We start from the raw sequence: 13,097 nt of genomic DNA, 5'->3' as shown, positions 1-13,097 counted from the left end.
ACAGAAAACTATGGGTGGAATACTAGCAACTCCACCTGGAAAACTCCTGGGAATCGAAACCATAAGTTCTTATGGACGTTGGTCTTTAGAAGGAACATTTACAAAATATACCAGGGTAATTTATCAGCTCCCATTAAATGAAAATAAATCCACACAGAAACCATACAGAAGTCCGGCTCTCGTATGAATATGATGGTTACAAAGACACACACACAGGGAGAGGGAGAGGGAGAGGGAGAGGGAGAGAGAGAGAGAGAGACAGAGACAGAGAGAGACAGAGAGAGAGAGACAGAGAGAGAGAGACACAGAGAGAGAGAGACAGAGAGAGAGACAGAGAGAGACAGAGAGAGAGAGACACAGAGAGACAGAGAGACAGACAGACAGAGAGAGAGAGAGACAGAGAGAGAGAGACAGAGACAGAGAGAGAGAGACAGAGAGAGACAGAGAGAGACAGAGAGAGACAGAGAGAGACACACACACACAGAGAGAGACAGAGAGAGAGAGACAGAGAGAGAGAGAGATAGAGAGAGAGAGACAGAGAGAGAGAGAGAGAGAGACAGAGACAGAGAGAGACAGAGAGAGACAGAGAGAGAGACAGAGAGAGAGAGACAGACAGACAGACAGACAGACAGACAGACAGACAGAGACAGAAAGTTAGAGAAAGAGAGAGACAGGCAGGCAGACAGACAGAGATATTTGGCTAGCACAGCCAAATTCAGGGAGATCCCCGAGAATCCAGTCTGAGACACAGATGCCGCTCCTTCCTGTTTATTATTATACTGTATATTTGAATATAATTTACACTGTTCATTGTAGAAGCATTTATTTTCATTGGGAGTTCATGTCTGAAGACAAAGATATGCATCCCAAAAGCACATTCTTAACATGGCAGTTGATATTTCCTTAGGGAATGTTATGTTATAAAACCACCAAATAATTGCTGCCAGAACACTAGGAAATAAAGGGAGGTTGTCATAATAATCTTAAAATGTCTTCCAATTAAAGAAAAGCTTTAAAAAAAAGAATAGGATTTTGGATAGTTTCAACTGTCTTCCAAAACCGTTCACCGCAAAGTACTGTACTAGAGGATGCAAATGCACACAGTATTTTGAGTAGATTTTTGTAATTTATTCAACAAACCTCCATAATACTTGAGAGACCGCCTGCTGCCAATTACCTCCCACAGACCCATTAGATCTCACAGGGTTGGCCTCCTCCGGGTTCCATCTACCAGCCAATGCCACCTGGCTATTACCCGGGGGAGGGCCTTCTCTGTGGCAGCTCCGGCCCTCTGGAACGAACTCCCCGCAGGGATTCGGACCCTCACCTCTCTCCAGGCCTTCCGGAAAGCCGTCAAAACCTGGCTTTGCCGGCAGGCCTGGGGGTGATGAGTTCCCCTCCCCTCTCGACTTGTATGGTTGTGCAACTGTTGTCTACTTTTATTATTTGTATTTTGTCTTTCATGTTCCCCCTTTTTCCCCCCCTTGAATTGTTCGCCGCCCTGAGTCCTCCCGGAGAAGGGCGGCATACAAATAATACAATACAATACAATACAATAATAATAGGAGTGTTTACGTCAAAACTGAAATAAAACTATTGCTGCCTTTCCTCAATCCCACTCCCAATGTTTAAAAAAAATATATACAAAAATAATTGTAGATCTATTTTCTGATTTCAAACTCCAACAAATATAGACACTATTATGGCCACTTATAGCAACACATTACTTAACATAAAAAAATGCCACTGCTGGTGAAAGAATGCAAATAATTTCCATTTCCTTTAAGCAGATAATGACACTTTATATTTTCATTACATTGGATGCTTTTCCCTGCCATACTGAACTTTGCAAATGAAGCAAAACATTTAATTTTGCTTCCACGGAAGTAAACTCAATCACTTGTGCCATCCACAAATGGACTGCTGTTTCACTTACAAATAAAGACACATTTGTGGAATCACAATTTACTTACTTGGGGTTTTATTTGCTTTGTTTTTTAAGTCAAAAGATCGTTTCAGGTTGCAGATTGATGTTAAAGGCGAGTTCCAGATCTGTGATGAACTCAAAATGAAGAGATGGAAAACCTCACTATCAAAAATTCATAGTCTCCTGTTGTGGCCCAGCAGGAGCCGTTGGAGTTGCCACCAGGCTCCGACAGCGAGGGGCCCTATGAGTCGGCTCTGGAGGATGTGGAGGGCCCTGGACAGGATTCCGACTCCAAGCAGGGAGCAGAGAGGCTGGTTGGCCACCAGGAGGCGCCTGAGCCTTGGACCAGTGGGGAGGAGACAAGGGAATGTGAGCCTGAGGACAGCAGTGAGTTGTTCCTGGATGCCCGGCACCGAAGAGCTAACAGGCGTCAGGAACAGTTGCGCAGTTACAGGAGGTAATTGCACTCAGCTGGTGGTCATTAGGCTCCTCTCTATACTATAAAAGGACTGCTTGTGCACACACCCCTCTTGCAGAAGTCAATGCAAGAACTAATGTTGGAGAACATTATTGTGAGCCTGGCAGGCTGGATTGCTGCCACGGCTTATCTATGCTGGATTGCTGCCCAAGCTTCTCTGTGCCGATTTGCTGCCAAGGACCTGTCTGTCTGTTCATTAAATGCCGAAACGTATCTTTGGCTCGGAGTGTGTTGGTGTGGGACGAGGGGGGTCACAACAGTCTCCCAAAGTATTATAGTATCTCATAAAATTAGAGCGAGCCTATGGCACACGTGCCCGAAGTGGCAAGTGAAGCCACGTCGCCTGGCATGCACCACATCACCCGTTCCTCTTCTGGATTTCTAGCACACATGGCGCACGCAACGATCTCCTGACTTTTGTCCATGCGGCCGTGCCGGAAACTGGAAGAACTGGCCTTCCATTTTCCGGCGTGAGCATGCGCGCAGGTCAGCTGATCGTTGTGCGTGCATACATGCCAGTAACCGGAAGTCTAGCTGGCTGGCGTGCATGCGCCCACTGGAAAACAGAAGCGCATTTTCTGGCACGCGGATGCCCCCAGGTTGCATACCAGATGAGCACACATGCTACGAACGGGCACACATGTGCTCCCTTTTCGGCACTCGGTGTCGAAAAGGTTCCCCATCAGTGAACTAGAACCTGGGATCACCTCCTGAAGAGAGAGGTTGAAGACTTGAGAGGGAGAGTTATGCCACTCTGTTAATTTTTTGCTACACTGCTACTAAATGATGTAGTGTTTTGGCTGCTACCTTGGGTGTCTTAAAAGAGCGTTCAAACCAATTTATGACATATCAAGCTACTAATGTTTTTTTCGTGGAGATAAATCACATTTTAACAAATACTTTCAATGAAAAGAACAGGGAGATTCCATTCTGTTCACAATCTGCTTGGGCATTTCCCGTTGGTATCTGTTTGGAAAAATTAGACCTGGGTCTAATCAAACACTGTTCATATTCAAGGATCTATGGGGCTATTTTAATAGTCTTGTAAAGCAAGATCCAAAATAATAAACATTGTGCTTCACAATCCTTCCCCCATTTTCAACTCACCGTACTTTGAGTGACTCAGATCATACGTAGAAGCAGCACGGTTCGGCAAGACCACCCAGTCAGCGTCTTGGCTAGCAGGCAATTAAAGTTGTCTAAATGTGACACGTTATTCACCTGTTGTACTGCCCCTAGTTTAGTTGCAATATATTTGCTTAAGTATTTCCTTCATGGATTGCATTCACATTTCCTATCAGAAGAGTGCCCGTGATTATATGCACTTTTATATAGGGAAGGCGCCGAGCTAGCTTTGAATTCTTTTAAGAGACAATAACTTTCTGTGCAGATCACCAGGAAGACTTTTGAATATTAAAAATATTTTGAGGGCTGGATTTCTAGCACATTTCTTTGAATTGCGGCCTTACAGGATATATACAAACAAGAAGGTTACAGACTTGTTTAAAAAGATGTTTGGAGAATTGGATCCACAAATGGCAGTAGATATAAGATTGTTTTGCTATTGGAGAGATACAGGTTGATAGATGGAAGAGTATAATTCAAAATTAGCTAAACTTAGTTAAATCCAGTGATAATAGGTATAGTTAAATCAAAATTGATAATGATAGTAATGTATACAGTGTTGAGCTGTTATGATAAATAATAATTGGATATGAGAAGGGAAGGTTAGAAATATTTTTGGACTATATATAAAGATTATTAATAACAATAATAATAAAGAACCAAAATCAGACACAGTTAATGTTAGGATATAGGATATAGTTAACTAAAGAAAGGATAATGATAATAAATTAGATACATGGAGGATTAGAAAATTTTGGTATTAATATTATGGATGTTTAGCTAAAACGGGATATGAGGACTTAATGTTAATGGAAGATTTTATAAATAAGTAAATGGAATGCCAGCATGTGGTTATGTATTAAATCTTGGTATATTTTAGGATGAAGGACGTTTAAACAACATAGTCAAATAAAAGTGGAGGCATGATGATGGTAATATAATAAATATTTGAGTTAAGATATTTGAATTAATATGAATTATATTTGATGACGGTGGAAGAGATGCACAAAAGCCTTTTGTAAGCAGCTGATACACTTTCTACAGTATGTAAAGGAGGATTTGTATTTTTGTTTTGAAAATTAAAAAAAATTACAAAAAAAGGATATGTTCTAAAGTGTTAGGAAAAGGACTGCTGGACTGGGTGTAGCATTCATGAATTTGCCTGATAACATGTCTTCCTTTATCTCTGTAACATAAATATCGGTAAAATCCATTCACTATGCCAGCTTCTTTGAGTATTGACACTTCTATTATTCAGGAATTTTATTCACTCTGTCATCCATGATAGGCAACTTCCTTTATAATACAGTTCGAAATTTACTAAATAAGAGAACTCTCTGTTTGCAGCCGTTGGGAAAATCATGATGACCAGTAATGTCTACTTCTAATCAGTTCTGCTGGAACTGAGAATTGTAGTAAAACGTCAACTATATTTAAACTTTGATTAATAATTGTATGCACTGCTGCCTTTTGTTGGTGATAGTGCCACAGGTTTTGAGAGGGGAGAAAATATGTCCTCTGTATTTGCTCCTTCAAGGTTGTCTCTAGACATGTTTATGCATGGGGGAAGGGGTGAAATCAGTGGTGGGTTTCAAAAATTGTTTGAACCTACTCTGTGGGTGTGGCCTCCTTTGTGGGAGTGGCTTGCTGCCCATGTGACCGGATGGGAGTGGCTTTCCACCCATGTGACCAGATATGAAGATGCTGATGACACTTGTCAGAACCACCTTAAATTACCTCACACACAACACTGGCATGCATAAGAATAGGATGTAAACTTGTTTTTTAAAAGGCATCTTTGGTTTGCGTTAAAACAACTTCAACACACGCAATGTTCTGATTGCACCACAAACGCAGTAGTCATCCTTACCTTTCACAGAGGCACTGAGTTTTATAAATAGGAGCATGATAGTGCAGAATAATCATATCCAAGGACCAGTGGTGGGTTTCAAAAAATTTCAGAACCTCTTCTGTAAGTGTGGCCTGCTTTCCGGGTCCATTGGTGGAACCTCGGTAGATTTGACAAACCGGTTCTACCGAATTGGTGCGAACTGGTAGGAACCCACCTCTGGGTGAAATGCTGCCAGTTTGGATCAGTTCACCTGAACCGTTAGTAAAAAAAAATGCTACCGGTTCACCCGAACTGGTATTTCCGCCGATCAGCTGTGATGCGGGATTCATATTAGCTAGAAAACAGGATGTCCTGCTTTCTAGCAAATCTAAATCGCATGGCACAGCAGAGTCACACGGACCCCTCGCTGTTCACTTTCCTTTGCCGGCGCAATCAGTAGCAGGCTCCGCCCACCCACCCAGATGTCATCGCATCCATTTTTGATGCTTTGCGCATGCACGGAGGTGGCGCGTGCATGCTCACATTGCTACCAATCCTGTAGCAAAGGTAAGTTGATCTCACCCATGGATGGAGGACAGTTCCATGAGATGAGTCTTCGAATCTTTCATGTTGAGCCTTCACGACATAGTGGTAACTTTGCAAATCCAGATGGGATTTTGTTACTGAACAAAATATTTTCACAAAGCCTCTCCATCCAGGGCTTCGCTTCACCATATCTTGCAGGAGCAATTCAAGGCCTTAATAATTACAGGTTGTTCACAAGACCCACTTCTTTTCCTCATTTAGAAACTTCAGCTAATTAATTTCATACGCTAGACAATATATGCAAGTAGGGAGATTGGATGTATGAGTAATTAATAAAGATATTTACTTATCTTTTTAATAAGCATATGACATCTTTCAATAAACAGTTCGAGCCTTCCATATGTCAGTTGATAAACATGAACATATATCAATGCTTGATGACCTTGGACCAAAGCCGGTGCAGCTGGAGCAATGGAACTTACGAAATCTCTCTAAAGCTTTCAAGGAGATTTTTTCCCCCCCATTACATTCACCCACTGATGTTGATCTATCTTTGCAATATAAATTTGCCAGGAAAAACAGGATATAAAGCTTGAAACTCTTAACATGATTTCTGAAAGGTTCAAACTTGCCAGAATGCCTAAAAGGTATACCAAAGTTGATGTCAGGCCTGCAATTATATTCCTTTTAGAATTTTGGCCTGCCACACTTTCTTTTATTTCATTATGCTATTTCTTTAGTATAGTTGATGGGAGGGGGGAATAGACAGGAGTAGGATTGTGGAATGTATTGTTATCATTCTTTACTAGAAGCCAAGGTCATCTTTTGTCTTCGTACTTTTACACCTGACCGGAAGCAGCTGGGTGTGGATGCCAGCATGGAAGAAGAAGATTGGACCATGTGATGGATTGTGGGTGTGGGGGGACAAGATCATGAACTTTTAACTGGGTGGAATTCTGATGTCATTTCCAGTGTTGGGATTAACACAGATGTGCTAAGATGTCTGCTTTATTAAATTGGAACTTTAAGGATCGCATTGCCTTTGATTCCGATTTAATTCTACCTGATACTTGGAATGCTGACATTTGATGGTATCAAAAGCCACTAAGTAGCCTAGAAAGACCATCAGGTCCTCACACCATATCTAGTTTCTATAGTCCAACCTAGGTCTCCCATCAACATGTCAAAATAGTCTCAGGATTATATCCCAACCAAAAGCCCAGGAGAAATTTAAACAGAAGACAGTGGCATCCAAATCTACTGGAACCGCATCTTTTTTGAGCTTTTACACTCTTTAACTCTTTTTGAACTCCTACCAGAGGTGGGTTCCTACCAGTTCGCACCAGTTCGGTCAAGTCTACAGAACCGGTTAGAAGAGGTTCCACCAGTGGACCTGGAAAGCAGGCCACACCTACAGAAGAGGTTCCAAAATGTTTTGAAATCCACCACTGGTCCTTGGATATGATTATTCTACACTATCATGCTCATATTTGTAAAACTCAGTGCCTCTGTGAAAGGTAAGGATGACTACTGTATTTGTGGTGCAGTCAGAACATTGCGTGTGTTGAAGTTGTTTTAACGCAAACCAAAGATGCCTTTTAAAAAACAAGTTTACATCCTATTCGTATGCATGCCAGTGCTGTGTGTGAGGTAATTTAAGGTGGTTCTGACAAATGTCGTCGGCATCTTCATATCCGGTCACATGGGCGGCAAGCCATTCCCATCCGGTCACATGGGCGGCAAGCCACTCCCACAAAGGAGGCCACACCCACAGAGTAGGTTTAAACAATTTTTGAAACCCACCACTGGTATTGCTGCAACTCTTTCAAGCGAAACTCTAGGTATTTAATCAGTCTGAAGTTAAACACCTACAGCTTTATCACAGAAACGGAATAACTAAGACTCAATCTTCAAATAAGTCTTATGTTGAATGTCCAACAGAATGGACTAGGATTCACTTCTGAGAAAACAACCAAAAATTGTGCTGCAAATTAGAAATATATCTCAATTTCTTTAGTCAGTGTGTAAATATAGCAAAGAAACAATCACATCAATACAATTAATACTTATTACCCTCGCACCGGAATGCCCATGTTTCTTGCAGATTTAACCACAGCCTCAAATCTGTCCAGGCTTTCTTCTATAGTACAATTGATATTTATTTTACTGAAAGTCTCAGATGCTGCACCAAATACTGAGACTTCAGTTGCTCCAGCAGCCATCTACAAAAACAGACAAACAGGAAGGGGAAAAAAACATTATTTTTCTTAAGTAAATAGGAACTATACAATTGTAGCATATGCATTCTTTTAATAGTAGTTCCTACTACAGTAGTTCCTACTACAGTAGTTCCTGACTACTGTAGCAAGAATAACCAAAAAGTAGCGCCTAGCTATAACTAATCAAATTTACACGAAGTCATTCCAAGAGAAAATTAGTTCCAGTTAAGTATCTTAAGATCTAGATAGTCATTACTACTTTAGAAACTGTTGCTCACTAAAACCTTCTCCAATATCAGACCCCACTTACTGCAGCAAGGATTCAGGACTAAAATAGAAAGGATGAGGCATTATGTTACGCTATTATTTCTTAATCTTCGTTCCAGTCTATCGGTTTTTATTCCGAAAGGTAAGTGGAGATACAGAGAGAACTGAAACTCATTCACAAACTTGGAAAAGAGAAAAGTAGTGCAATTTCTGTCACTTGGGGCGGGGGGTGGGTGGAGTGTATGTGTTTCACCAAGCTTGATGTGTGTATAGAAAGAGGGAGGCACCAGGAAGCTTAAGAGGTAAAATGTGGGTCCTGATCACCAGCACCCATTTACCCCCATACTGAAGAAAATAAATGTGGCACCAGTGGTGGGATTCAAATAATTTAACAACCGGTTCTCTGCCCTAATGACCGGCTGGGTAGGCGTGGCTCGGTGGTCATGTGACTGGGTGGGTGTGGCCAACTCAACATCACTCAGGTCGATGGGCGCTTCACCTTAGCTGTTAGAATGGTAATAAGGGTTAACCAGAGAGGCAGTTTCTGTAAGCAGGGCAATAAAGATTAGGCTAGAGACAACACCAGAATGTTTCCTTCCTGCCTTCCTTACGGGATTAGCCCTGTAAAGTGGGGAAAAAACAAAAGGAGATTTCTTCCAACAACCGGTTCTCCGAACTGCTTAGAAAGTTACCAACCGGTTCTCCCGAATAGGTGCGAACTGGCTGAATCCCACCATTGGGTTGCACCCATTAAAATTGATGACAAGAAGGCTGCATATTTGGTAGTCTTCGGATAACCCATAATGTAGTTTATTTTGACTTAAGAGTTTCTTTGAATACAGGTAGTCCTCAACATACAACCATTAATTTACTGGCTGTTCAAAGATTCAACCATACCGCAAAAAGCGTCTTATGGCTGTTTTTCATACTTACAACCATTGCATCATCACCCGAAAGTCATGTGATCAAAATCCGGACACCGGCAACTGGCATGTATTGATGATAGTTGTAGTTTTCAAGGGTTATGCGATCAGCGCTTTTTGCGACCTCTGGCAAGCAAAGTCGACGGGGAGGCCCAATTCACTTAACAAATGCATTACTAACTTAACAACTGCAGTGATTCACTGAACAACTGCGGCAAGAAAAGTTGGAAAATGGGGTGAAGGCCATTTAACAAAGTCTTGCTTAGCAATGGAAACTTTAATGCTTGGTACATGTGCTGTCTGCACCCTGCGGCAAGCAGGAGATGTGGATAAGCCCCAAATTTGGCACAAGTCATACATTTCAAGGAATCTACAAATCCTGATTAATGTACTTTGGATTTAACTTCAAGAATGGAAGGCTTCTGTAATTTTGTTATTTCTAATTATACAATTCTTTGAATCAGTGGTGGGATTCAACCAGTTCACACCTGTTCGGGAGAACCGGTTGGTAATTTTCTAAGCAGTTGGGAGAACCGGTTGTTGGAAGAAATCTCCTTTTGTTTTTTTCCACTTTACAGGGCTAATCCTGTAAGGAAGGCAGGAAGGAAACATTCTGGTGTTGTTTCTAGTGTAATTTTTATCACCCTGCTTACAGAAACTGCCTTTCTGGTTAACCCTTATGACATTGTAACAGCTAAGGCGAAGCAGCCATTGATGTGAGTGATGTTGAGTTGGCCATTCCCACAGTCACATGAACAGCTGGTCATTAGGGCAGAGAACTGGCTGTTAAATTATTTGAATCCCATCACTGTTTTGAATGCTTTGGAAGGATCCTCCCCCCTTAATTTCTATCAAAAAGATAGAAATTAGGGGGGAGTGTGATTTTTTATATATATTTACCATGGCAAAAAAGGACTAGTTTATTTGTTAACCATTATCCTGACTTCATCTTGGAGCTGAAAGAAGATAATCAAAGTCTCCCAATAGGCGTCTGTGGATGAAGGTGGATTCAAACTTGCATCTCCCCAGTCTGTGCCATGCTATTTTCGTTCTACATATACATTTACAATTATTACATACTTACAGCAGAATAGAAACCATGAAGATTAGGAGTAAGGACTGGATAACGGACTCCAGGATATTGTTTTATTCCTTTCATTACTTCTGTGTGATCTGCCATCTTAAAATTAAAAGAAAATCATTTCACAAGGTTATATTATAGTACCGTATAGGGCCTACCTCATGGCATTAATAAAGGAACACAAATAACACAACCCACTTACAAATACCAGGTAAGCAAGATAAAACGGAGACTGTATGCCAGATAATAGCAATAGCAATAGCAGTTAGACTTATATGCCACTTCATAGGGCTTTCAGCCCTCTCTAAGCGGTTTACAGAGTCAGCATATTGCCCCCAACAATCCGATAGATAGATAGATAGATAGATAGATAGATAGATAGAGATATAGAGATAGATAGATAGATAGATAGATAGATAGATAGATAGATAGATAGATAGATAGATAGATAGATAGATAGATAGATAGCAATAGCAGTTAGACTTATATACCGCTTCATACGGCTTTCAGCCCCCTTTAAGCGGTTTATAGAGTCAGCATATTGCCCTCAACAACAATCCGGGTCCTCATTTTACCCACCTCGGAAGGATGGAAGGCTGAGTCAACCCTGAGCCGGTGAGATTTGAACAGCCGAACAGCTGAACAGCCGAACTGCAGAACTAGCAGTCAGCTGAAGTAGCCTGCAGTGCTGCATTTAACCACTGCGCCACCTCGGCTCTTACAGATAATACAGTCCGTATAATTAACATTTGAGCCCTGGTGGTGCAGTGGTTAGGACTAACTCACTGCTCACTCCAGAAGTTCAATTCTGAGTGCCTCAAGGTTGACTCAGCCTTCCAACCTTCCAGGTGAGTAAAATGAGGACCCTGATTGTTGGGGGCCAATAGGCTGACTCTCTCAACTCAGTGTAAGGCAGGACGTAAGTCTTAGGGCTTTGCTAACATTTGTTCTCTTTCTCTATATATTGCACGGTTGTTACACGGGACTAGGTACAGGAGTATCTCTTTTATTATGCCGCAAGTAACTGTGCTGTGGGTAAGACATTGAATTGAGATTTGGGGTGGGCAGTTTGAGTCCTTGCTCAACAGGAAGCTGGTTGTTGACCCTGGAGTTACTCTCAGCCCAAATAAATGACCATATTTTTGTTGTGATGGCGAAAGGAAGTGAGACTCATATGTTTACCATCTTGAGGTTGCAGAGGAAAGACAAGCTATTTCTGCAATCATAACAAAGCTTTAAACCCTTAATTAAATAAAGAATGTCCCTCATACCACCTAGGATAAGGAAAATCTTTAAAATGAGATGCATTTTATTTAGAACGTAGATTTATAGGGCTGGAAGGGACCTCAGAGGTCTTCTAGTCCAACCCCAGGCAAGAGACCGTATACTATTCCGGTCCAATCGGAATCTATAATACAGAGAGTCGTCAACTTACAACAGTTTGAACAGTTGTTCAAAGCTACAATGGCACTGAAAAGAGGTGATTTATGACTGTATTTCACATTTGTGACCGTTGCGGCTTCCCCTTGGTCACGTGATCAAAATTCAGATGCTCGGCAACTGACTCATACTTATGACGGTCGCAGTGTCCCAGGGAAGGTCATGCAATCCCCTTTTGCAACCTTCGGGCCAGCAAAGGGAGAAGCTGGATTCACTTAACAACCGTGTTCCTGACGCCGGGTTAAATGTAGCACTGCAGGCTACTTCAGCTGACTGCAGTTCTGCAGTTCGGCGGTTCAAATCTCACCGGCTCAGGGTTGACTCAGCCTTCCATCCTTCCGAGGTGGGTAAAATGAGGACCCGGATTGTTGTTGGGGGCAATATGATGACTCTGTAAACCGCTTAGAGAGGGCTGGAAGCCCTACGAAGCGGTATATAAGTCTAACTGCTATTGCTATTGCTACTTAACAATGGCAGGGATTCATGGTTTATGGTGGCCTTAAATATTCCTAGAAGGAAAGTAAGCATCAGAATACAATATTACACTATAAAATACAATATTACACAGAATACAATATTACACTACAAAATAACAATAAAAAATCCAAAATGATTTTGTAAAATTCAATTACAATTATTACAATTACAATTCAATTACAATTCAATTACAATTATTACTATTTCTAATTACTAATTAGAAATAATTACTAATTTACTATTTGCTGAAATACAAAACTAATGCAAAAAACATTTGTGCTTTTGAATATTATGAGGCCCCTGGAAATATGGTTAAAGGGGCTAAATATAAAGTACAATTCAAGCACCATGAACCTTAGAAGTTTTGAACAGATTTTCTACAACACGTTTTGTTCCTAATCATTTTTCTTGAGAGTAAGGTCTTATTTTAACGTTAATGTTTCTGCAATCCATGTGCAAAATGCAACAGGATACTTAAGCCATAAGCATTCCAGCAGCACCAGTTTATCATTCTTGGCAATTTCAATTATAGGTGTGGGATTCTGTTTTACATGGCACATTGCTACTGGCAAGCCCTTTACTTCTTCTGGCTGTTTCAACTAAAAAAAAAAAAAAAAAATCAACGCCAAAGAAAACATTTTGCAAAGAAGTGGTAAAAATTCAAAAAAATACCTTTAAGAAAGAAAAGATGGAAAAGATCTAAGGGGGGATACAATTAAGATCATGCTTCACCAGCAAACAATGTGGCCTTAGTATGTAAACAAATTGAATGCAAACATCACA

General features: G+C 41.0%; 1 protein-coding gene across 1 annotated transcript in view; it reads right to left on the bottom strand.

Moving 5' to 3' along the window:
- Nucleotides 1–13,097, bottom strand: part of HMGCLL1 (3-hydroxy-3-methylglutaryl-CoA lyase like 1) — a 61,792-nt gene that overhangs the window by 31,659 nt on the left and 17,036 nt on the right. Inside the window, exons 4-5 of the mRNA XM_087718951.1 lie at nucleotides 10,401–10,496; nucleotides 7,981–8,129 (exon numbers count right to left, since the gene is read on the bottom strand). Of these exons, the coding sequence (XP_087575077.1) occupies nucleotides 7,981–8,129; nucleotides 10,401–10,496 (245 nt within the window). The remainder of the gene's footprint in view (nucleotides 1–7,980; nucleotides 8,130–10,400; nucleotides 10,497–13,097) is intronic.

This window comes from Thamnophis sirtalis, unplaced genomic scaffold (assembly GCF_051295495.1).
Source record: "Thamnophis sirtalis isolate CommonGarterSnake01/CBP01778 unplaced genomic scaffold, rThaSir2_p1.2 scaffold_6, whole genome shotgun sequence".
Taxonomy (NCBI): Eukaryota; Metazoa; Chordata; class Lepidosauria; order Squamata; family Natricidae; genus Thamnophis; species Thamnophis sirtalis.
This window is presented reverse-complemented; position numbering and strand designations above follow the sequence as displayed.